Source organism: Teleopsis dalmanni, chromosome 2, assembly GCF_002237135.1.
Source record: "Teleopsis dalmanni isolate 2A chromosome 2, ASM223713v2, whole genome shotgun sequence".
Lineage (NCBI taxonomy): Eukaryota > Metazoa > Arthropoda > Insecta > Diptera > Diopsidae > Teleopsis > Teleopsis dalmanni.
Window position 1 is genome coordinate 15,292,310 of NC_051847.1, and position 26,359 is coordinate 15,318,668.

At 30.2% G+C, this 26,359-nt stretch overlaps 4 protein-coding genes across 4 annotated transcripts; all 4 read right to left on the reverse strand.

Annotated features, from left to right (window-relative positions):
• Positions 1 to 1,505: 1,505 nt before the first annotated feature.
• Positions 1,506 to 7,740, reverse strand: LOC119680129 (probable peroxisomal acyl-coenzyme A oxidase 1). Its single transcript, XM_038092805.1, has 8 exons — positions 7,614 to 7,740; positions 4,093 to 4,249; positions 3,745 to 4,037; positions 3,278 to 3,683; positions 2,709 to 3,212; positions 2,542 to 2,647; positions 2,028 to 2,183; positions 1,506 to 1,852 (listed from the first exon to the last, which is right to left on the reverse strand). The coding sequence occupies exons 1-8, from the start codon at positions 7,738 to 7,740 to the stop codon at positions 1,592 to 1,594; spliced, it is 2,010 nt and encodes a 669-aa protein (XP_037948733.1). The 3' UTR covers positions 1,506 to 1,591.
• Positions 7,741 to 8,758: 1,018 nt separating this feature from the next.
• On the reverse strand, positions 8,759 to 14,162 carry LOC119680136 (probable peroxisomal acyl-coenzyme A oxidase 1). The gene is made up of 8 exons (XM_038092814.1): positions 13,976 to 14,162; positions 11,838 to 11,994; positions 11,490 to 11,782; positions 11,018 to 11,423; positions 10,450 to 10,953; positions 10,271 to 10,376; positions 9,270 to 9,425; positions 8,759 to 9,098 (listed from the first exon to the last, which is right to left on the reverse strand). Exons 1-8 carry the CDS (start codon positions 14,100 to 14,102, stop codon positions 8,838 to 8,840), a joined length of 2,010 nt encoding a protein of 669 aa, XP_037948742.1. The 5' UTR covers positions 14,103 to 14,162; the 3' UTR covers positions 8,759 to 8,837.
• A 549-nt stretch (positions 14,163 to 14,711) lies between these two features.
• LOC119680134 (probable peroxisomal acyl-coenzyme A oxidase 1) lies at positions 14,712 to 21,176 on the reverse strand. Its single transcript, XM_038092810.1, has 8 exons — positions 20,895 to 21,176; positions 16,859 to 17,015; positions 16,498 to 16,790; positions 16,036 to 16,441; positions 15,475 to 15,981; positions 15,313 to 15,418; positions 15,090 to 15,245; positions 14,712 to 15,029 (listed from the first exon to the last, which is right to left on the reverse strand). Exons 1-8 carry the CDS (start codon positions 21,034 to 21,036, stop codon positions 14,769 to 14,771), a joined length of 2,028 nt encoding a protein of 675 aa, XP_037948738.1. The 5' UTR covers positions 21,037 to 21,176; the 3' UTR covers positions 14,712 to 14,768.
• A 1,122-nt stretch (positions 21,177 to 22,298) lies between these two features.
• On the reverse strand, positions 22,299 to 26,280 carry LOC119680135 (probable peroxisomal acyl-coenzyme A oxidase 1). The gene is made up of 7 exons (XM_038092811.1): positions 26,009 to 26,280; positions 24,409 to 24,568; positions 24,056 to 24,348; positions 23,586 to 23,991; positions 22,923 to 23,529; positions 22,708 to 22,863; positions 22,299 to 22,645 (listed from the first exon to the last, which is right to left on the reverse strand). The coding sequence occupies exons 1-7, from the start codon at positions 26,145 to 26,147 to the stop codon at positions 22,385 to 22,387; spliced, it is 2,022 nt and encodes a 673-aa protein (XP_037948739.1). The 5' UTR covers positions 26,148 to 26,280; the 3' UTR covers positions 22,299 to 22,384.
• Positions 26,281 to 26,359: the final 79 nt, after the last annotated feature.

Below are 26,359 nucleotides of genomic sequence, written 5' to 3' on the forward strand. Positions count from 1 at the left end.
TAAAGCTACCTGTTGATCTTACACGCTAATACCCTGGTTAATGCACACAAGCTCAACTCTTGCGGCGAAAGACATAGTTGCACTTAAGTGGACCACAGAAAACATCAACAGCAACGGGCAACAAAGCAGGCCGTACAAACTGTACCCCCGCATCTATCAAGCATCCCATGCTGGGAACTTTTAGACCCTGTACCTCCAAACTTGAATCTTGGATAACATTTTCCTTGCCAACTGGAAAGTGGTGAAACGGACTCTACTTAAGATCTAGATGGCCCCAGAATATATAGGTTGGCCAAGGCTCACTCTGCTCCTGACATTCATCTCTCAGATATTGGCGTCTTGCAATGGTCTGACAAGATCATTCCGTCAGAATTCTAGATCAACCTGGTCCTTAATGAACAAAAAACGTATCAATCAGCTGCTTCAACTAAGGCATAACCTGCTCAGCACTACGGTACCTGTACTGACGCGTTGCTACGTACTAGAAAGACATGCTATTAGACTCTACTCTACAATGACAATTGTCGTGATTGTGACTTTGTGGATAAAGAGAAAACTGCAATTCATGTTTTAGTGTCCATCATTGACTAAGAGAAGACAACACGAGTTACGTATGAACAGCGCTTATCCGTGGTATCACAAGGTGCCTTTATTTCACCTCAAGAAGGCTTCCGGCGGCAGCCATTATCCGCCACCTAATCTAACGTAGTTGCGTGAACCGATTTTTTAACTTGTAATGAACTTTTGACGGTTTTGTAGTAATTTCTGTCCCGATAAATCAGCATACGTATCAGAATATGTTCAGATGTCTCACATCCATTTCACAAAACTGGTAAGTACTTGTCACTGAAACGCCAATTTTGTTGATATAGTATCTCAATCTGCAGTGCCCTGTCAGAAATCCAGTGAAAATTTTGATATCTTCTCCCTACTGTGAAAAATCTAAGATAATAGTGTAAGAGTATTATGTCAGATGACTTTGACTATCTCAGCTAGTTTGATGAATATTTTAGCATATCCTTGCAACTTATCCCGTAGTTATTGCTAAACGGCGCTTTCAAGAGTTATCTTCAAGTGACATCGCTTCTGTCATATCCGGTAAAATCGTAAACTATAATAATTGTTGCTATATATAATTATTAATATTTTTTAAACGTTATTTATTAATTATACAAGGACATCAGAGTTATATCTTCACTAGCATTAATGCCACCCATGTTACCATAGCTTCTTAGCGATTTTGAAATACATTTATTAATATAATATTAATAATAATATATAGGTACTAATGCTATAATATAATAATACCAGAAGTTATTATTGTACTTTTATTAATAATAATTATATAATATATGATTATATACATAAAATATATATATATATCTTTGCGATCCATTGGAACACAGTGCATTTTTTTCCTCGTTATGTCACTTTAATTAATTAAGACCTAAACTGAAAAAATATTGAAACTATCAATAAATCAAAAACTTCTTATATTATTATTAAAGCCACACACAGATATTTATTTCATTACTATATACAGAAATACATAATTACCCCAGTAAATATTTAATTTAATTTAAAATTATAATCACAATTTGCCTTGCATGAATGGCTTAAGATGTGTATGGAATGACTTGGGCACGGGCTGCGAGTTCAATGAACTTTGTTTTGCAGCAGCGTATATGCGTTCATATACATTTCCATCATAAGCACCCAGTGTCGACTGAAGTACCGAGTCATGGAAATCAAAACTGTCACATATTGCCACAGCGTCCGGTCGTAAACGTTTTAGAACTTCTTCCAAACGATTCTGTAAGTCCGTTACATCGGCATCAGTTAGGTTAATGAACTACAAAAATGTTAAAATTGATATATAGAATGATAAAATTGGAAGAATATCGAATATGTGAGTGTTTGAATATATAATATGTAAAGTTGAATATATATATATAAGTTACTTAAAAATATTACTGTTATCTAATGGAGATAAAGAAAGAGAAAGAGTGATACATGGAAATACTTACTAGCAATATAAAATTCATGTATCGAAGGATTGTCTTCAACAAAAATAATTCCAAAAGATTATGAAGTACAGCTCTTAATTCATTTGATTGTTTTGCCAAGGCATCACCAGTTACTTCAGTGAAGAAGTTACTCGCTACGAAAACACAGGCGTGAAGCTATCCATTGAAAGGAAAAATTCAATAAATATAATTTTAATATATTAAGTAGTTGTATTAATCAAAAATATGAAATATGGTTCAAAGTGTAGATTTAAAAAAATAAAATAATTATTATAAAAGAACTTTATTCATTTATAAATTAACATAACTAGTGTAAAAGTTTTTAATATATCTGAAGATAACAGAACCTTTCTAGTTATTAAACTTCATACAAGTATTTCTTGGTATACATAAAAGCATTATATTAATTATTAATATCACAATATTTATATTCATGTCATCAATAGATGGTGTTATCAACTATTACATAGTCTCGTAATTGGATTAAAAGTAATATTTACAATTATATACCTACCTCCGCTACTTGTATCAATTCAATGCCTGTATTATTTAATGCAATTGGTTGACTTTGACCCATTTTAAGACGTCTCATATAATGCGAGAATGTTATTTCAGTTTTTCTTTAAAGAATTTTATCACAGTATATTAATATTTCGTTATTCAAAATAAAGTTTTTCTCACTTAGTGGTGACAAATTGTAGTGCTTTGATCATACAATCCCACGAACCATTCCAATTAAAGGTTTTCGAATTTTTCCAATCGTTTAAGTATGACATTGTTGGCATCAATTGTTTCTCAGCTAAGACATCTGCCCATTTCTTCATCAGAATTTTTCCCACTTGCAAGTATAAAACAGTATTTTCTCCTTCATAAGTGCAAGTAACCGATATTTTGGCATATATATTTCCAAAATTAGACGAAGTAAGATAACCATGTCCTCCACAGGCAAGCCGTAAACGCTCGATACCAGCTGTGGCATCATATGATGATGAAGCTTTCAATGTGCAAGCCAATGCATGCAATTCCTCCAGACGAGAAAAATCATTTTTCTTAATGGCAACAGTGGTATCTTGAAAATATTGATTTAGTTTTGATGCCGATAAATTGTAAGCAATAGCAGTTGCTATTTCCGGAAACAATTTATGTTGCTGAGTAACATGGTCTAAAATTTGTGGTTCAGGTTCACTATATTTCAAATATTATCAGTTAATTTGGCAATAATGATTTCAGTAGAAAGTATTCAAACTTACTCAGGATTTATTGGACTTTGACGTCTAACGGCTGAGTAGCGAGTTGCTATAGTTGCAGCGAGTGCTAAATGATAGCCGGCATTAAATACAACCATGCAGCGTACGTATACCATTGGCAAATAAGCTAATTGACTTTTAGGACTTTGTATAAATGTTCCATCAGATAATACTTTCGAATTTCGCATCAACATATTTGTGCGCGGAATACGAACATTTTTAAGACCCAAAAATCCGTTGTTAACTCCATTGAAACCAATTTTCTTACCAATATCACCAATATCAATACCTGGTAAAGGCATATGAGTCTCTTCATCGCGTACTTGCAATAAAAACATTTGTATGCCTTTAGATTCATTATTAATATAAAGCTGAGCAACAACTATACAATAATTGACGGACTGACCCACTAGAAAACATTTTGAGTATATACAGTAAAAATTAAGAACTTTAAACTATCAGTTACTTACAACCCCCTGGCCACCATTTATATGAAGACAAAGTTGGAGTGTTTAAAATGAATTCATCTGTTTTTCGATCATAATCGGCTCTGGTTTCTAGTCCTTTTAAATTGGTACCATGTCCCAATTCAGTTTGGGCATATGTACCAATAATCTCAAAGTTATCTGCACGCTTACCAAACTTCTGATACAATTCATCAGTACCGTGAGACTTAAGAGCTCGTGTAAACATTAGAATATGCACTGTGAATGTATTGCCGAGCGGCATAAGAGATTCGGCCAGCGGGCCCATCATTAAAGTACTGTAAGTATTTTAATACTGAATCAATCGCGAAGTAACAATTTTTTTAATCTTACGGATAAATTTCATTGCCATCTGGATTAATTTTATTTTGCAACTTTTTTAGTTTTTCTGCTGCTTTAACACAATCATTTAATGCTTTTGTGTATAAATCCTCGTATGATAAATACTCATAAATATGTAGATCCTCAGTATCTGATAGCAATTCAGTTTCTTAAAAAATTTACAAAACTTTATATACATAAAAACAGTTTTTATTTATATGTAAATAAATTGCTTATTGTCCTATATTTTTTACTGCGTAATTTTATACAAGTGTACTCTACTCATTTTTAATTCTGGTATAGAAATGTTATGTTTTTGCATGGCTTTTTTAATACGTAGATAATATAGTTTTAAATAAGTAAGTATATTATAGTACCTTTAGTTTTTCACTAATTTTTTTAATTTTATATTGAGTTTAATTAAATTTATGGAAATATCTCTTAGCAACTGTACACCGATGAAAGCTACATTTTGTGTAGGACGTTATACCATGTTCCCACTACAGCTAAATTAATTTATATAAATCAAATTAAGATTTGGTCGTTTCCACTGGCATAGGTTCATTAATGCATGTGAAAGAGCTGTGTGTCAGAAAGTTCTAGGAGAGCTTTTGTTAGTTTACATTTCAGTTGATACCCAATTGAAATGAACACCGTTTGTTAAATAACATATGATGTTGTATAATATAATGAATTATATATTTGATATATAAACATATTCATATATTTTTATGTATGAATTATATATTATATTTATAAAAAACAAACATTTTAAAAAATTAAAATTTGTCAAATTTCGATCATTTCCTTTTTAGGGAAACATATTTTGCAATGTTGTATTCGACATTTTTGGTGCAATTTCCTTTTGTAGGGAAAACTCTTGTTATGGATAATTAAACTTCGTCAGCGATCTAAATTAAATAAAATACTTTCAGGTAGGCTATGGGAACATTGATGTAATTCCCTAAGCTTTTTAAAAATATGTCGATTTCTTCGCCATTGATTAGAGCATTGGTATAATTGTCTTTAAATAAATTTGGCTGGAGATTTATAAAACAATTTTTAGGAGTCCCCAGATTTTCATCAATACTTTTCCCATAACATATAATATAATATTGATTTTGATTGAACAAATACCTCTTAATTACTGTAAAATCTATATGATCTGATGTTTCTATAATTTTTTTTTACTTTCGCTTTTATAGGCGATGAGATTTTATAAGTCATTAAGAGATATTCTTATGACTCTCTCTTAATGAGATCCGTAGTAATTACTTTTATCGATAATAATCACTTTCAAACAGATAATTTGTTCACCACTTGTGTAAAAAAAGTCAGAGAAGCTTTTTTATTTCTTATAAAAAGTTAGTATAAACTGTTAAATAAAAAACCAGCAAATCGTTTGTTTTTTTTGGAATTGTTTGTTTAGTAATTATAATCAATTAATAGTTTTTATTACAAAATTAAATCTATTTCTTGATATTATTTTAATTTTACTATAATTGACTAATTACAGTTTCAATCTTCAATTATTTATATTAACACTAAAATTTCTTATGAATTAACTACCAGAACTTTCCGTTTTTTTTCTTATAGGTTGCATATACCGAGATTCAAGAATCTTAAAACCTCTGTAAGAAAACACAACCTTATTATTTAAGTATGATAGCATATTTAAATAATTCTTTTTTTTTTTAACAATGCTGATCTACGTAGCTTACTTTTTAGGTTTTACGCCTAGGCAACACTATGTATTGCCAGATAAATTTTGACATTTTTGGTCAAAAGTTTGACGTTTTCGGGAGCTTATTGTGCTGTTTCTATCGATTCTAAATATTGACTCTGCGAAAAAATGGAAATAAATAATAAACATTTTCTTGTGATAATTTTTTACGATTTTCGATATGGATTAACCGAAAAAGAAACAGTTGTTCATTTAGTTATCAGAAAGATTTGTTCCCATCGGATTCTTCATAACTTGACAATCGTTCAAAACAAGGCACGTACTGATAAATGCAAGAAAATGCTGAAAAAATACGACCATTGTAGCTCAGAAACATCTACAACATTGTGACACATGCGAATCATGGATATACGCCTATGAGCCCAAAACAAAACAACAATTATCTGTTTTCCAAAGTTTTCCAAAGTGAGCAGAAGCCTAAAAAAGTTGTTCGCTGATGGAGCAAACCCACGCAAATGGTCGCGCCCAAACAAACCGTTGAGACATTCAAAATCCTGGATTTGGAGATACCAACTTCAGAGGGGAAAAACTGTTTCGAAAACTGATTCAATCGACTGCAAAAATGTGTTTATCATCATGGAGAATACTTTGAAAAACATTAAAACCATTTTCACTGATTAAAACCTATGTTTTCATTGTTTAAAGGCAGCCCTCGTATAATTTATTATCTTAAATGCATTAATATGGCATATATTAATAAAATTTTAAAAAATAAATAATTTTACATAAATAATTGCTTATATCAAATACGGGTCAAAGAATTAAATCCATCCTGACTTTAATTGTGTATGCCATAGTTTTCCTTATCAAATTAAGTATCTAAATTCTGCACAATTAAATATATCTAATGACATCTTCGGTTACTTTGAACAGGTATTTTAACTTCTTACAACTACAACTGAAAGTTTATGTGCATTTTCATTGATCTTTCTATGCCAACCTCTGATCTTTGTACTTCTACACATTTCTGATATAGTTTCAAAAACACGGATTTCCCAATTAAGTGCATTATATCTAGTATAAAAATGTGTTGATCATATTAATGCAATGATAACATAAGTCTCCAAATTATCTATATCTTATATTGAAAGGTTAAAAAGTGCAGGTCATATATATATATTATTTAAAACATAACACAAATAAGTTTCATTTTCACTCAGTATTTAACATGTACTATGGCAACAACAAAAATTTAAATGTTACAAGGGATCCCTAACGCTTTTAATGCATTATTAATGCACATTTCAAGTCCAAACGAGCTCAAGCTGCCCGAATATTACACTTCCTTCACCCGCTCATCAGCAGCAAAAATCTCAACATAAAGAATAAAGTTAACATATTTAAGCAGATTATTAAACCAGAACTACTCTATGGCAGTATTGCGTTTTGCCAAGCGCCAAACTCAACTTTAAAAATTCTTCAAAGAGGGCAAAATATTGCCTTAAAAATACTGGTTAACGCCCCTTGGTACGTAAGAGGTGCAGATATCCACAGAGATCTGAGAGTCAATTTAGTCCAAAAATACATTAAAGATCGTGCTCTGAAACTGTTCAATATAATTGACAGTCACAATAATCCAAGACTCAGCATCCTAAAAATACAGCGAAATTTGATAAACACTGGCAGATACAAAGACATCAGATCCATAATATTATAAAGCCCCGTATTCAGTTATTCTTAGTGTGATTTAAAACTGTCCACAGATAAAATAGAGTAAAGGTGCTGATTCACCAACTTAGACATCTGAATATCAAATATTAATGCAGTCACACAAATACAGACACCTTACCAAAAAAACGTTTCATTTGCAACTTATTTTCACCCTGCCAAAACAAAGCGGCGAATTCTTCACTGTCGAAACTAGCATTTTGACGTTCTTTCAAAAGATCCACATTAATCGAGTTATTCACCGACATTTTCAATAAATAAAGAAAAGAAAATTGTAATCCGTTCAAACACCCGCCACGAATACACACAACTAGCACACACAACTAGCAGACACAACTAGCAAACCTGTTCGGAATTGCATTTATATGTTCCCCGACATCTATTAAACAAATCTCTGAGAAAAGCTTTCTGAGATTTGAAATAAAGAAAGCTTTAAGAGTTTCAAGAAAAAGTGTTGTGACTTACATTCGGTGGTTCTCGATGGTTTTATTAAAATATTAATATTTTATTAATAATAACAATAATAAATAAAATAAAAAAATTAATCAATATTAAAAGATAAATATAAGTTATAAATGAATAAGAAAGTTACATTATAGATTTATTTGAATATAATTTTGTATTTTATTGCTATGTAATTTAGTGGGGAAGGTGTTGGTAAGATGTTTAGAATAAATATATTATATATCAGTACTCATTAGTACTCACTTTTTAATCGAGTAGCATAAATTGGTAAGTAAACGGTAGTCAAGGTTATATGATTGAAAATTTATATTTTACATAATATATCCTTATATATATGATGCAATAGACACAAGTGCTGAAAAATGAAGGTCAGGCGGACATTACAAGTGGGATAGTTTTAAGCGCGGTGCAGACTATCATTTTTGAGTCTCATTCAAGTTGTGCTCTGTTTCGCTCAAATTTATTCTAACGAACGAACTTAAACATGCTCACATTCAAGAGTTGTCATTTAAGCAAAGTTTTTGAAGAAAAAGGGTGTTTGCGCACGCTACAAGTGTGTTAGTGCAACCACGCAAAATTATGCTCTTGAAAGACGAATACAAGTTTTTGCGTGACAGACTATCATTCACAACATGTTGGCGAGAACCTGAAGCCTTTGGTACGTAGTGCATGTAGTGCATGATAAATCATATTTTTCTCCTCCTTATATCACTTTATTCATGAGTTGAGACCTATGTAAACTGAAAAAATAATAAAACTTTCAACAAATCAAAAAACTTCTTATATTATTATTAAAGCCATACACAGATATTTATTTCATTACTATATACAGAAATACATAATTACCCCAATAAATATTTAATTTAATTTAAAATTATAATCACAATTTGCCTTGCATGAATGGCTTAAGATGCGAATGGAATGACTTGGGCACGGGCTGCGAGTTCAATGAACTTTGTTTTGCTGCCGCGTAGATGCGTTCATATACATTTCCATCATACGCACCCAGTGTTGACTGAAGTACCGAGTCATGGAAATCAAAACTGTCACATATTGCCACAGCATCCGTTCTTAAACGTTTTAGAACTTCTTCCAAACGATTCTGTAAGTCCGTTACATCGGCATCAGTTAGGTTAATGAACTACAAAAATGTTAAAATTGATATATAGAATGATAAAATTGGAATAATATTGAATATGTAAGTTTATAAAGTTGAATATATATATAAATATAAGTTAAATATAAAGTTAAAAATAAAAATATTACTGTTATCTAATGATTTATTGAAAGAGTGATATACAAAAGTACTTACTTGCAATATAATATTCATATGTTGTAGAATCGTCTTTAATAAAAATAATTCCAAAAGATTATGAAGTACAGCTCTTAATTCATTTGATTGTTTTGCCAAGGCTTCACCAGTTACTTCAGTGAAGAAGTTACTCGCTACGAAAACACAGGAGTGTAGCTAAGTTCATTGAAAGATTTAAAGAAAAACTTTATTAAATATGACTTCAATACCTTAAGTTATTTTTGTTTTAAGATTATAGAATAATGATTGTGACGAAATTTTAATTATTCATAGATTTACTTCTGTAGAAGTTCCTAATATTCCCAAATAAAAAATTTAAAGTATGTAAATTTGATGCAAATATTTCTTGACATACCGTCTGGATCAAAACTTTTCAGTAATTTATTTAAAAAATTGAAATACAAGTTTGTTCCTGACCATTGATATTGTCTCTATTGACTGAAACTCACTTATATCAGCGTTTTAGCCAATTCTTAAAACATTTTTATTAATCGGTTTTTTGTATTGTCATCAAAGCCGTGTTTGATTTATATATTATCTCGTCTAGGCTACTACAAACAGGTTACTCATGGTGGTTTGTTGTATCAATCAAATAAGAAGAAACCACAGGGAGCAAAATTTGGTAAATTCAAAAGATTCCGATTTGTTTTTGTACAAAAACTTACGATTAAGGATGGCAATGTGAAGATAAGTTACCATTTTCCATTTTAAAATAAAAAAAATCCGAAATCGCACACCGATGCAGATGTACTCTCGACAATGTGGCTTTTACAAATGTTAAGATCTGACACTACAGTTTGGAGGGAAAGTTATTACCTGGTGGCAGTTCTTGAGCGCGCCACCTGGCGATAATTACAAAACAATTTTTATCAAGGTCTTGTACAAATAAAAGCAAATAGACGATATTTAAAATTATCATCTAATAATAGTAATAATAGATAATCTTTTATGTAAATGTTACATAATAAATATATTATGTAAATATAAATGAATTAACCTACCTCTGCTGCTTGTATCAATTCGATGCCTGTATTATTTAAAGCACTTGGTTGAGTTTGACCCATTTTTAAACGTCTCATATAATTTGAAAATGTCACTTCAGTTTTTCTTTAAAGAATTTAATCACAGTATATTAATATTTCGTTATTCAACATATAGTTTTTCTCACTTAGTTACTCACTTAGTGGTGACAAATTGTAGTGCTTTGATCATACAATCCCACGAACCATTCCAATTAAAGGTTTTCGAATTTTTCCAATCGTTTAAGTATGACATTGTTGGCATCAATTGTTTCTCAGCTAAGACATCTGCCCATTTCTTCATCAAAATTTTTCCCACTTGCAAGTATAAAACAGTATTTTCTCCTTCGTAAGTACAAGCAGCTGAAATTCTGCTATATACATTTCCCATATTAGCCGAGGTAAGATAACCATGTCCTCCACAGGCAAGCCGTAACCGCTCGATACCAGCTGTGGCATCATATGACGATGAAGCTTTCAATGTACAAGCCAATGCATGCAATTCCTCCATGCGAGAAAAATCGTTATTCTGAATAGCAACAGTAGTATCTTGAAAATATTTATAGAGTTTTAAACCAGATAAGTAATATGCAATAGCAGTTGCTATTTCCGGAATTAATTTATGTTGCTGAGTCACGTGATCCAAAATTTGTGGCTCGGGTTCACTATATTTCAAATATCATTTAAACTAATAAATGTATTTTTAAGTACTTATGTATCATAACTTACTCAGGATTAATTGGACTTTGACGTCTAACAGCTGAATAGCGAGTTGCTATAGTGGACACAAGAGCTAAGTTATAGCCACAACTGAGCACAACCATACAACGTACATATACCATTGGAAAGTAAGCTAATTGACTTTTGGGACTTTGTATAAATGTTCCATCAGATAATACTTTCGAATTTTTCATTAACATATTTGTCCGTGGAATACGAACATTTTTAAGACCCAAAAATCCGTTGTTAACTCCATTGAAACCAATTTTCTTACCAATATCACCAATATCAATACCTGCTAAAGGCATATGCGTCTTTTCATCACGTACTTGCAATAAAAACATTTGTATGCCTTTAGATTCATTATCGATGTAGAGCTGAGCAACAACTATACAGTAATTGGATGTATGACCCACTAGAAAGAAATTTAGTTATATTCAGTTATTCTGATATAAAACTATTGTTACTATTAGTTACTTACAACCACCTGGCCACCATTTATATGACGACAAAGTTGGTGTATTTAAAATGAATTCATCTGTTTTTCGATCATAATCGGCTCTGGTTTCTAGTCCTTTTAAATTGGTACCATGTCCCAATTCAGTTTGTGCATATGTACCAATAATCTCAAAGTTATCTGCACGCTTACCAAACTTCTCATACAATTCATCAGTACCATGAGACTTAAGAGCGCGTGTGAACATTACAATATGCACTGTAAATGTATTGCCAAGTGGCATGAGAGCTTCTGCGACAGGACTCATCATTAAACCCCTATAAGTGTTTAAATACACAATCATTCGCCGAGTAATAATTTTTAAAATCTTACGGATAAATTTCATTGCCCTCAGGATTCATTTTGTTTTGGAATTTTTTCAGTTTCTCTGCTGCTTTAATACAATCCTTTACTGCTTTAGTGTACGAGTCCTCGTATGATAAATATTCATAAATATGTGCATCCTCAACATCTGATAGCAATTCCTTTTCTTAAATGTATTAAAAAAATTTACATATATGAATTCAATGCTTTAATTTGTATGTATATTAATTTGTTAGTGAATTGAGTACAATTTGAAGTAATCAGACGATATAGCGTCAATGGACACTCATTATGGAGTTGCCCCGCTTATTTTTGCGTGTATCTACGACAAACCAACGCAACTATAATATTCAATAATGTATAACAATAATATTCAACGTTCAACAGATTAAAATTTAAATAGGCTCTAGCTCTAGGCTCTACCTAACATTTATTTATGGTATAATTATTATAATTTTTGATCTTCAACTTATACAATTACCAAGACACTTGCAATTACCACTGCGCAACTGATCAGTTCGTATTAAGATTGTATCACCTACCAATCAGTGTTAATAATATATTTATTTTTCTTGAGATGAGCAAAAAATATATTTGTAGAAATGATCTAATATAGTAAAACTTTTTTAAAAAATTTTATATTTAGGCGTGAAAATCATAAAAACAGAAACTTCAGTATATTTTAGACTTTTATCACGATTTATTAAATGAATATAACTCGTCCGAAACGTTATAGAGATGATCATGAGACAAAGTAGACTCATGATCATCTCTTATGTTATGTTTGAATCCTACGCTGTTTCGAATACGTTCAAAATAATTAGGGGCTAACCAATTTAGATAGTTGCAGAATATCGTATCTTGTTTTACCTGATCTCGCTAGAGACCAATACGTTTGGATGTGGTCTTCGGTCAGCCAGAATAATCTAACATTACGTATTATTATAAATGATATAATAAATTTAAAAAAAATTTTAATTCACAAATGTAGATATGAGTTTTGTAAATGGGTGGTCTTAATGAGTTCTTTTACACTATTGTCCTAATCTTTTAGATTAAAACCGTTCAATTCGTATCAGCAAATCATTTTTATTTAAACTTTGTAATAGATTTTTTGAGTTTAATAAATCTTTCCTACCAAATCAACATTTCATATGAATCTACCAAATACTCATAATAGTCTAATGCTTATATTTGACATATTTATTGTATTTTCGTTAAAAAATTCAATTATGTATATATTCCAGCAAAAACAAACTATTTTTAAATTCATTGTTTTAATTCGAAACTGTGTTAAATACAAACCCAGGCTTATGACGTCACCCATGTATTTTTCCCCCTCCGCGATCTATTCATTATATTTATATTTTAATTTTGAAAAAATGGTTAAAAAAAAACTATCAATTGATTACATTATAAAACCTATATTAATATTTCATTGTAATAAAATTAATACCACATAGTGTTTATGATAAGTTTAGTGTTTAATTATTATCAGAGTGCAAAAGCTAAACTGAAAATAAATTTTAATCTAAACTGCACGGCGTATAAATATATATTGTCGATTTGATTTTGAAGAATCTTATCTTTGGCATCATAGTTCAATATATATTTGTGTAAACAATGCTAACATACCATGTATATTTTTATATACAGTGAAATGGCATTTGTTCTTAAATATCTTAAAACATTTAACCTTTGAAGACTTTCCTTCATATCAAGGGTTTAAAAAAAATTATTAGACGCGTTCAGATCTGAGTCCAATTTCTTAAAACTTACTTATTAAGTTAATTACATATCTATTAATGAAACCAACATTTATACAAAAATTAGAAACGTATTGTGTATTCTTCCGTTATCTTCGAGACAAATTTCACGTTCTTATATATACAGTCAAAGTTCATATTATATATCCTTTGGACTTTGTGTGGCAACCTAATATTCTTATTACAAGTATTATAAATACATACATATATATATAATGTTATAAAAAATATCTAACTGCAAACATTTAAAATTTTAAATAACTTAAAACGTTAATTGAGTTATTCAATTTGTGATATGTGGCAACAACACAAATTTGTACTTCATAAGCAGTCCTTAACGTTTTTAATGAAGTGAATTTGACATAAACACACAATTCTTACCAGCAAAACGTTTCATTTGCAATCGATTTTCGCCTTGCCAAAACCAAGCGGCAAATTCTTCAGTATCGAAACTGGCATTTTGACGTTCTTTTAAAAGATCGGCATTAACCGATATTTTCTCTGACATTTTCACTTTCAATTTAAGTTTCAATTAATCAAAACAAGCAAACTAAACAACTGTCATAAACCGAACAATTCACACAACTAACAAAAACCTCTTCGAAATCGTTCTTTTATGGGAACTGGTATCTATCGACACAATGTATTTTCGAAAAGCTTTCTGAAATCTAAAGAAAGGGAGCTTTTCAATTGCAAAAAAATACTTATAACTACACTATCCAACAAATTTAAATTTTTTTGCACAATGCCTTACTAAGTAATTACTGGAATAATTTGGCACTATAAGTATAATATATATATAATATAATATATATATATAATATAAAACATATATTTGGCAATATAAATATAATATTTGTATGTTGCACAACATATCCAACATTAAAATCAGTCAAATACTTATATTCATAAATGTATTTGGCTGATTCTAAAATATCCAACTCTAAAATATCCGACTCTGTTTTAGTTTTTTGAGAGGGTTTCGATCCTTCTTCCACTTCACCTACTTACCAAACTATTACAAACTATTATTTTAAACAAAAATTTCTCTTTTGTGACCCTTTCATTTCACATGTCATCTAAAAAGACACATATTGAAAAAATTGAAGCCAATGAATTTCAGTAGATAGCAAAAAATTTCTTTATAAAAAATCTTATAATATTTTCTTTTTGATTACAAATTGGATTTCATGAAAGGCTTGAGGTATTTTTCAAAAGCATCCGGCACAGGTTTCTGGTTGAGTGGACTTTTTTTGGCGGCTTCAAATATACGTTCGTATACATTGCCATCATGGCTTCCTAACGCAGAATTTAGAACACGATCATGAAAATCAAAGCAATCACAAATTCCCACAGCATCAGGTCGAATTTTTTTAAGGACTACCTCCAAACGCTTTTGTAGAGAACGTAAATCTGCATCATCAAGTTCCACGAACTTTAAAAATTTCCAATTAAAGACAAAGAAATTAAAGAATTAAAAATGAATAATACTAACTTTCAGGATTTCATGCATGCTATTAAAAGTGTAATTAACCAAAAATAGTTCTAAAATATTATGCAAGACGCCATTTAATCCTGCTGAGCGTTTGGCACTCTTTGGACCTATGATCTGATTTAAGAATGTAGTAACAACAAATTGACGACCATGTAACTGTGAAGATGTAAAAAAATGTATTAATATTTTTTTTTAATTTGATATAGTTTGCTTATCTACTCACTTCGGCAGCCTGTATTAGTTCAATGCCAGTATGATTAGCAGCTTCTTCCTGAGTTTCGCCAGCAGCTATGCGCTTGGAAAGATTTTCGAAAGCAATTTGAATTTTTCTATTAACAAATATTATTATTGAATGAAATAGTGTAAAAATGCCTGTAAGACTTACTTGGCAGCTGCAAATTGAAAAGCTTTTACTATACACTCCCAGGAATTGTTCCACTTAGGGAATTTCTTCATACGATTCACTTCTTCTAAATAAGCCATACTTGGCGATAATTTTTTGCCACTTGCAAAATTAGCCCAAGCTTTCATTAGGTACCGTCCAATTTGAAGCAATAGAACAGTATTTTCACCTTCGTATGTGTAAGCAGCCACAGCATTACCATAAATATTACCTAAGTTTGCAGCAGTTAGATAGCCATGACCACCACATGCTAAACGTAGACGTTCAATGCCAGCACAGGCGTCTGTAGTACAAAGCACTTTCAACGCGCAAGATAAAATATGCATTTCTGGTAACCTGGAGTATTCGCCTTTATCCGCTTCTTTAAGGGTCTTATCATACATTTCCCACATGTATTCCGCAGATAAATAATAAGCCATGGCATTAGCAATTTCTGGAAACAGTTTTAATTGCTGTGTCACATGATCCATAATTTGTGGTTCTGGTTCACTAAAAATAATTGTAATTAAGATGGGAAGTTTTTTTTTGTTATGAAAGATTTACTCAGGATTGATGGGACTTTGACGCCTAACAGCAGAGTAACGTGTGGCTATTGTAGCTGCTTGTGCCAAATAACTAGAATCCAGATTTACAATCAAACAACGCGTATATACCATAGTCAAGTAATTTAATCTCGAAGCTGGACTTTGCACAAAACTACCGTCACGATTCACCTTAGCAAATTTCATCAACATATTTGTACGAGGTATGCGTACATTTTTCAAACCCAAAAATCCTTGATTAACTCCGGCCATACCTAATTTCTTACCAATCTCACCAATGTCTATACCCGGTAATGGCATATGAGTTTCAGTATCTCGCACAGGTACAACAAACATTTGAATACCCTTATGTTCATCTTTAATGTATAATTGTGCAACAACCATGGCATAATTAGAGGTATGGCCCACTAAATTAAATACAAGTTAAAGAAAAAGTTTAAATAAAATTGTATAATTCACTTACTTCCACCAGGCCACCATTTATAAGCTTCCAATGACGGAGTATTCAGAACAAATTCATCGGTTTTGCTATCGTAATCGGCGCGTGTTTGGATACCACGCACATTTGTGCCATGGGCTAACTCGGTTTGTGCATAGGTGCCGATTATATTACAATTTGCTGCCGGTTTTCCAAACTTTTCAATTTGTTCCGGTGTACCTTGTCCCATGATGACGTCAACAAACATAGTTATATGCGTTGCAAACGGGTGATTGGCCGGCATTAGACCATGACTTGCTACTCCATATAACATTTTACTGTAATTAAAAGAAAAGGAATAAATATTGGGGATTGATATACTATTAGAATTTGCTTTTCGACTTACGGCCAAATTTCATCTCCTGTAGATTTTTTTTCCTGCTTTAACTTTCTTAGTTTTGTTGCAGCTTGTGTGACGTGCTTAACGGCTTCATTGTAAAGATCTTCGTGAGAGAGAAACTCGTGAGCAAAACTATCGCCCATATCCTTGAAAAGATACTCCTCTAAAATGAAAAAATTAAAAATTAATAAATATATTCTGTATTATTATACTTATACACAAAATATTCTTTTTATTGAAATATGTAATCTTTTAATATGTATTTGTTAGCTATAAGTAACTTTCCTCTGGAACAACAAAGCTGGAAGAACATCCTCATGGTAAAAATTTATATTGTTCTACCAAATATTTATGATATCGTACAGACATGTTCTGTTGTAAAGTAAGACAAACCATTTCCCATTAGCAATTAAAGAACAAAACTATTAGATTTTACTTTGAAATTGTAAAAATTTTTAAGAAAGGTAAATAAAGAAATTAAAACAGAAGTAAATTTCAAAAAAAAAACCATGGACAGTTATTCGTGGATTAATCTATAATATGTTTGTGATACATTCACATACCTATATTCAACTTAAATGTTATCCATAAATTAAGTTCACCAAAAATTACCAATCCATATTATCTCAAGGTCATCAAATAAATTATTAGATGAATATTATAGATGAAGGCAAGGCCTATAAAGGATCCTGAAAACTAAATATAGTTTTACCCACATACAAATAAACCGTATAGATGGCAATGATGTCGAATGCGTTAATTAACCTACAAATGTGGGTGTTTGTAACTGACTAAAGGGCTGCTTATAAAAACAAGTAAATTTTATAAATAATAAATTTCTAATATATATAATATAAATAAAGAAAATTCGTACAATTAACGAAACCAATATATATGAGGATATTACAAAAAAATGCCACAGTTAATAACTTTTTGTATAAAAGTCACAAAAGCTTATTGTCAATCACGGATAAACATAATACTACTATAATGCTACAAACAACCTATTCTTCAGACGTGGAATCCTAGGATTTTTTTACATCCCCAACTAAATAATACAGCTATTGACGTTTTTGAATAATTTATGAAATAGAAACAAAATCACAGAACGAAGTAAAGATCATATCAATGGAAACTATAATGATATTGAATGCAGACTACTCTGAAGGGAATAATATTCTTTGAAAATATTAAAAACTTTCTTTGCTTCTTGATCACATTCTATATTTTAGACATAATAGAACTTTAATAGCATTTGCTATTGCAGTTGCCAATTATACGGATCCATATGGATCCCGAAGGAAATGATTTATAAGTGATTTGCAAGAAACCAAACGATTGATAATACGAAAATAATTTACAATATAAAACGAACTAATCCGATAGCTAAATAATTCCTTTTCTTTTGTCTTTATTATTATTATATATAGCATATGATACAAAAGCTTGTGATGTATAAAAAGTTGTACATAATCAACAATAACGCTGTCAAATAATAATAAATAATAATATAATAGGTCTGTTCCACTACCTACTCGTAGTAACTTTGAGAAACTCTGTGTATACATAAGTGCATTCCACCAGCAAATGCTACACAGTCTTTACTAATACATTTTATTTCAAGTAAAATTTGTGTTGATGTGCGAATCAGCTGTTTTGGTTTGAATTTAAATTTTTGTATTGTTTATTTGCGTTCTCACAAAATTTTACACAAAGCTGTTCCATGAAAATCTGTGTAAAGAGCGAAATTTGACATTTTAATTGTTTATATATTATTTTTATTTGTTTTACGCTCTCAGTTTTTACTTTACTCGTGTTTTACCTAATGTTTTAAGAGAAAAAAGCTTCTCTCTTAACGCTTTCAATTTAAAGCTTCTTCATTGCATAAGACTCTTAAGAAACAAGAAAGCTTCGTTTGATTTTTGTTTTGATCGTTTGTTTTTGTTTAGTTGTCTCTGCTCCAAGTAAGCAACATGTAAAAGTGCGGTCAACTGATTTACCTGTTTGTTGATTAAGCAAGCCATCGAACAGGCACGTCCAAAGGTCAAACTTAACATATTACGAGTGGATGAGTTTCTTAATATTTAATATAATTGGATGAATGCATATAAAACCTAAACAATTCATTTATTTGTAGAATTTTAGAATTTTTTTTAAGTATTTTGCAAGCTGTTAAATAATGACAAAATATAAAGTTTGATTTTTATCTGATTGTTGCCAGCCTATCGTCGCATATAAGTTATAATCAGCGATAAACTGCTTTTATGTCTGGAAACTAAAGTTAATATATTTATGTACGTATATTACAGTAAATAAAATAAAAAATAAAATTTTCATCAAAAAACTGATAACAAATAACAGCAGATATTCAATTTCTACAATTTCGAAAACATGCGATAAAACTGTTTAATATTTTATTAAACAAATGACAGAAATGGCAACCTATTAAAAGAAGTATTTATAATTTATAATTAACTTTACAATGAATACATTTAGAATGTTGATTAAATTAAAAGGGGACTAAAATAAATCGGTTTCGACAAACAACTTTTTTTTATTACTTACACAAACTCAATGATGAGGACTGACACATGATTCGGAGTACGGGTTTCATCTCATTCACAAAACCACAACCCTCATAAAAATCGTTAGAAGATAAACTAAGTCTTATTACATGCCTCTCTTAAATGCAGTAGCCTATCAGCACTAATTTCTACTACTGATTGCTTCCATTTTAGTTGAAGGGAGTTAAAGCTCTAGTGCAAGTTTTAGACCAGATGAGCCTTATGATTTGACAAAAATCTATATCTACCCACGTTTTAACGCCACAGCGTATATAAATTAATATTCTAATTTATATCTATGTATGTTTTACTATAAACTAAATGAAATTCGGTCGAAAATTATAATAAAATTAAAATAAAATTCTCCCTTATTTTTAGATTTATTATTAAGTTTCATATTATTAGAAAGGTCATTAGTAAGTAAGAATAGTGCTATTCAAATACACTGTAATGAAATATTTTAACCAATCCGCATGAAAACAAAGATCAAAGTTCACTAATTTAAGTACCTTTAGATAAGTTATTTTTGATAAGACAAGATTTTAGTCTTCACCGGATTATTACTGTGAATCACAAGTTAAAAATCAATACATATAATAATGTAGTTATATGCTACGTTTTTATTATATATTATTATATATTATATATTTGAAAATTTTATATATATCATAATTTTTTTATGAGTCTTAAGAGAGCATAAATAATTTATACGTAATATAAAATTAAATCTGTATTTAAGAAATATCCGATAAACCGGACCTTCTATATTCGTTAAAAAAAAAACCTATAAGTACTAAATGTTGCATTTCAGATGCATTTTCTTATATATATTCTACTTAACCTCTAATCTCTAAAAGTTACAATTATAACCCAAATTGAGAGTACAATTGAGCATCCGTAGTATACTCGGAAAAAAAAAACAAGCTGTTTAAAGCGAATTTTGGCAAAAATTAAGCATTTTGACAAAAGATGCGATATGAAGTTCTTATACTTTCATTAATTGGATAATACAAAATAATATAGATAAACTCAAAATAATTCTACAAAAAGTTTTTCAGATAGATACATCATCTCAGATACATCATCTGAGAGTCGTGGATTGGAAGTATGTATATCAATGCAATTAAGTGATTTTTTTTTTGCTGCAAAACAATATAAAAATATAGAAACATTATAAAACTTTTAGTCATAAATTGTACTTTAAATTTTCGAAATAACGAAAGGCCTTCACATTATATCTTTCCATATAGTGAGTATTTACTGTACAACAGTTCATTACAAATATCTTTGGAAAAAGAACAGTAATATAATGTATATTACTGTAAAAAGGATGATTATAATATCGTAGTTATATTGACATTCTAGCTAATATCACTTAAATTATATATCTGACAAAAAGGTGACCTATTTTATTCCCAATATTTAGTATAAATCAAAACAAAAACAAAACCATTTCTTTAACAAAATCAGCTGCTTACCTATTTCGCGTTTTTCTCTTAATTTTTCAGCACCTCCAGCCCACCATTCTTGAAATTCTTGTATACTGAAGCTTGTTGAATCTCGCTCTTTTTGTAAATCGGGATTTACACGAGACGGTATTATACTTTTCTTTTCAGGCATTTTAATTGACTTATAAATATAAAAATTTCTTTCAAAATTAATATATCAATTCCAATTTGTTATATGGAGATATCTATAAAGAATACCGATTCTAAATTATATCACAGATGGCAAAATAGAACCGCACACAGATTCTTCCACAATATCGACGCACAAACTAAATAGTTCATGAAAAGTTGTGTTCTTTTAAAGCTTCATTTGTCGTGCTTATGAGCTTTCTTATCAATAGAGTGTTCTCTTAAGTACAAAGGTAACTCATTTTTAAGAGAAACAGTACCATTCACAAGCAATGAGATGGTTTTTAAAAATATACGTGTGCTCAGTGCTTATAGACCAGTATTTGTTTAGAGTAATTATATCTTATGGTAGACCGATAAAACCAACAGATAACAAGAGTTTCAACTTTTTAACTTTTAAATTCTATGTCTTTAGTACAATAAATATTTTTCAAGTTTTTTATATACAGAATATGTAGCCAGAAACATATTGAGTTGAAAATTAAGATCCTTGATTGTTCATGAAATCTAAAGTAACCATAGGATTCTTTTAAGAAAATCTAATGAAGTTATGAAATCTAATATAGATCTTATAAGTGTATCAAGTAATTCTTTAACTGTTTAAATGGTGAAAGTCAATTTTTTATCCATCTTTTAAACCATAAAGTTTAATCCAAAGGTTAGTTATACCACAGATACATAAACTTTTATATTAATAATGTTTTAAATGTATTCGTTTTCTATTTTTCGTTTTCTATATTTTATATTTTGACCGTATTAGTTCGAGTAAATTGGGGTAAAGTAAATTGAAATTTCCTGGGGATTTTTTGCACTCCACTTATGTAAATATTTATTTATATATATATGTTATTGCGCTTATTTATTATTTTTGGTTAAAAGTTTTTACGTCTTAGGAATAAATCAAGACAATTTCTGTCACTCTATCACAAAGGGTTCGTGTATACAAAATTCACCAAATGTAACGTATATCTCATGGAAATTATAATATCTCTTAACAAATGTGTATCCCTTACGATTTTCATATTTACAACCAGTAAAAAAAGCTACTTAAATAATTATGATGTGTTTACATATATTAGAAATATTTAACTATGTTTTAAATATTTCCTATAAGTCAAACTAAAAACAACATTCATATATAAAAATAATACTTCATAGTTACTCCAGCAATCAATCAATTATTTATATCAGCTATTAAAAGTAATAATAAAATACAAGAAATTAATTCTATTTTTATCATAAAATCAAATAACAAAAAATTACTTTATTACCCATAACAACCTAAAACAAATACATACAACATTTCCAAACAATCTTTGTACTCGTATGTTTTATAGATTAGATTTCATAAACGGTTTTAAGTGCTCATGGAACGATTTTGGAACTGGTTGCTGATTAAGAGGACTTTTCTTAGCCGCTTCAAACAGACGCTCATAAACATTGCCATCATATGAACCCAAAGTTGAAGCCAATGTACAATCACGATAATCAAAACCATCACAAATAGCTACTGCATCAGGTCGTATTTTTGTTAGAACTTCCTCCAAACGGGTTTGTAAAGAACTTATCTCGATAGGCGTCAGTCGTTTGAACTAAAAAAATAATTTCTCATTTAACAAAAGTGGACACCGTTTCTACTTTAAGTTCGGTTTACCATTAGAATATCTCCCATGAACTTAAGTACAGTTTGTACCAAAAATAGTTCTAAAAGATTTTCAATAACTTTGTTAAAGGATACAGAACCTGAATTAGCTTGCAGACTTCGGAACTGTTTTAAGAAAGTATCTGCTATGAAGGCACGTCCATGTAACTGTAAGTTCCAAATTATTAACATTTTCAAAGGAATGTAAAATTACGTTTAATTTCTACCTCTGCTGCCTGTATAAACTCAATGCCAGTATTGTTCGCTGCTTCATGTTCAGTTTGGCCAGACTTCAAACGTTGAGATAAACTCTCGTAAGCAGTTCTAGTTTTTCTAGCTGCAGAAAACTGTAAAGCTTTTACTAAGTTTTCCCAACTACCCGTCCAATTTCCAAAATCTTTGTTTGCTTCAGCCAAATATGCCGTTGTTGGTGCCAAAGGTTTACCAGAAATCACATTACGCCAAGACTTCATTAAATATCTACCGACTTGTAGAAGTAATACAGTATTTTCTCCTTCATATGTACAAGATGCAGTCGCGCCAACAAAAAGATTACCCAAATTGGCAGAAGTTAAATACCCATGACCACCGCAAGCTAAACGTAAACGTTCTATGCCATTTGTGGAGTCATAAGAACTTAGAGCTTTCAGTGAACATGCCATGGCATGCATTTCTGGTAAACGACCATATTCACCGCCCTCAATTTCCTTCGATGTGAGTACATACAACGACATCAAATAATTGGAGGCTAACCGATATGCAACTCCTGTAGCTATTTCAGGAAATAGTTTCATCTGCTGAGTGACATGATCAATAATTTGTGGCTCTGGTTCACTGTAAAAAATTTTCTTTATTTGATTAACAATGGATTATATAAATATTAAACTTACTTAGGATTTATTGGACTTTGTCTCCTTACAGCTGAGTAACGTGTAGCAATTGTTGCAGCCATTGAAATAAGCGTTGAAGCATTGGAAGCAATCAAACAACGCACATAAACCATAGCAAAATAGGTTAATACCGATGCAGGGCTTTTTACGAATGTACCATCAGGATGTACTTTAGCATTTCTCATTAACATTCTTGTACGTGGGATCCTAACATTCTTCAATCCCAAGAATCCATTGTTTACTCCATAGAAACCCATTTTTTTACCTATATCACCAATGTCAATACCCGGTAATGGCATGTGTGTTTCTTCATCTCTTACTTGCACAAAAAACATTTGTACACCTTTCGGATCATTGTCTATATAAAGCTGTGCTACCACAATGCAGTAATTCGAAGAATGGCCCACTATAATCAAGAAACCAGTGGATTGATTTTTTTATTTTATTTTGAGGTGGTTGATGATACTTACATCCACCAGGCCACCATTTATATGCTGATATGGTTGGAGTATTCAAAATAAACTCATCAGTTTTACGATCATAATCCGCTCTGGTTTCTAAACCTCGCAAAAATGTACCATGACCGAGTTCGGTCTGTGCATAAGTGGCTGAAATTTCGAAATTTGCTACCCGCTTTCCAAATTCTTCATATTGCTCATCTGTGGATTGTTGCTTTAAAGCTTTCACAACCATTGCAAATTGCACACCGAACGGATTGCCCGCCTTCATAGCACCCGCAACATGGATTGAAGAGTAGAGGGTTCTTAAAGAGCAGTAATATGTATTAAAATAAAAAAAACTTTAAAAAATGCTAAATAATTACGGCCAAATATCATCTCCTCCTGGATTTCTTTCCTCTTGAAGTTTTCTCAACTTCTTAGCGGCTTCGATTGACTCCATTATAGATTGTTCGTAGATATCTTTATGTGATTTATAGAGAAACAAATCAGCATCCTCTTTCAAGTCCTGAAACATGTAGTTTTCTAAAATTAAGAGATTTATGTTTGATTAATCATATAGATAACATAACGAATATTTTTAGAAACAGAAAGTATTAAGACCAAAAAGTGTACAAGGAATTTACATTCAATACAACGTAAAATTTTGCATATTTTTAATAATCTGCATTACAAGCTAAAGAAATAAATTAATCTATATATCTATTTCAATGGAAAATAACTTACACTCTTTCCATCAAATCTTAAGCACTTATCCGAGTAGAATTGATTAATTCTATCTTTTAACTAAAATAAAAATTTAATTATCGGAACTAATAACATATGTGAAGATATCTAAAGTGCAATTAATTTAAATTAATTAATAATTCAATTAATATGAATTTGAAATATATATGCATATAATTATTTAAAATACAAACTGTTATATAAATTTAAATAGTTAAATAGTATATCTGAAATACTTAAAATAAGAACTGCACATACCTTGTATATTAAAATAATACATATATATTATGTACTAAATAAATTAAAATTTAAAAAAGTGTTCTTCAAATCTTAATTAAAAGGTAGAACGTCAGTTACCCAATATTTTATTTTTCTAAAGGTCAGACAAGAACTAATTAGACTCATTAAATATTTTTTAAACTTTTAATTATTTTAAAAATATAGTTTATAGCAAGAGGACAAGATCTTTCTTAATTGCAGAGTTAACTTTTATAAACAAGATTTCCGCTTCAGGTATTCACAATTAAATTATGCATAATTTCTTACAATTTATGCAGTATTTTAGAGCTCAATGGACCTTCCCGAATGCGGAGCGTGTAATAGACTAACAATAATAGACTGAATATAATGTATAATATTTTAGACTATTCTACTTTACATATGATTGATGAAATTAAAATAATGTTTATATGAAATAATATTTATTGTATTATTGTATAGTATTATTGTTTATAGAGCCGTATGTGTTATTTGTGCAGATATATATGTATTTAAAACTATTCGACTTTCGAACCCCCAGGTTCAAGAAGAAAAATTATTTTTAAAATTTTTGTGTAATCAACAGATCTTATCTCTGACAAATATAAAATAATTTTTATTATCTTAATCTGCACACCAGTACATTATTTTAAACTTTTCACAAAATCACGTACCTACCACTGGGGTTAAGGGTTGCATCAATTTGCTTTAGGTATATAACAATGTAAATAAGTTTACATTACAATTTTGAAGTAATTATCGATGTAGTTTTAATATATTAATAATAATAAAACTAATATTCCTTCATTATAGTTATAGTTATATTAATTATGATTAATATATCAACTAAATTTATATTTATGTCCTTAAAAATTTTTTTAAATAATGCACAATTTTATTAAATTGTAAATATATAATTATACTTTTATATCAAATCACAACGCATAAAAATTTAAGAGTAATATATCGTCAAACACTAACCTACGTCTCTCTTGAATTTTAATTTTTCAGCTCCACCATGCCACCAACTTGCGAAATCTTCAACTTTGAAACTGGCTGCATTACGTTCCTTTTGTAAATCGGGATTCACCGTAGCAGGAATTAAACTTTTTCCAGACATAATTTCTCAATTACAATAATTATAAATAAAAATCAATACACTATCTGCAAGTCTTTTGTGTTCCAACTTTTTATTTACAACGTCCACTTCCAGAAGCGACTATCCGGTTACTGAAAACACAATTTTCTGAAGACCAGTAAATGTGTTTTTCTCACGAAAGTCAGCGTAAATGGCAAAAGCTTTACGTTATTTTCTTGAATACTCAACTAGAT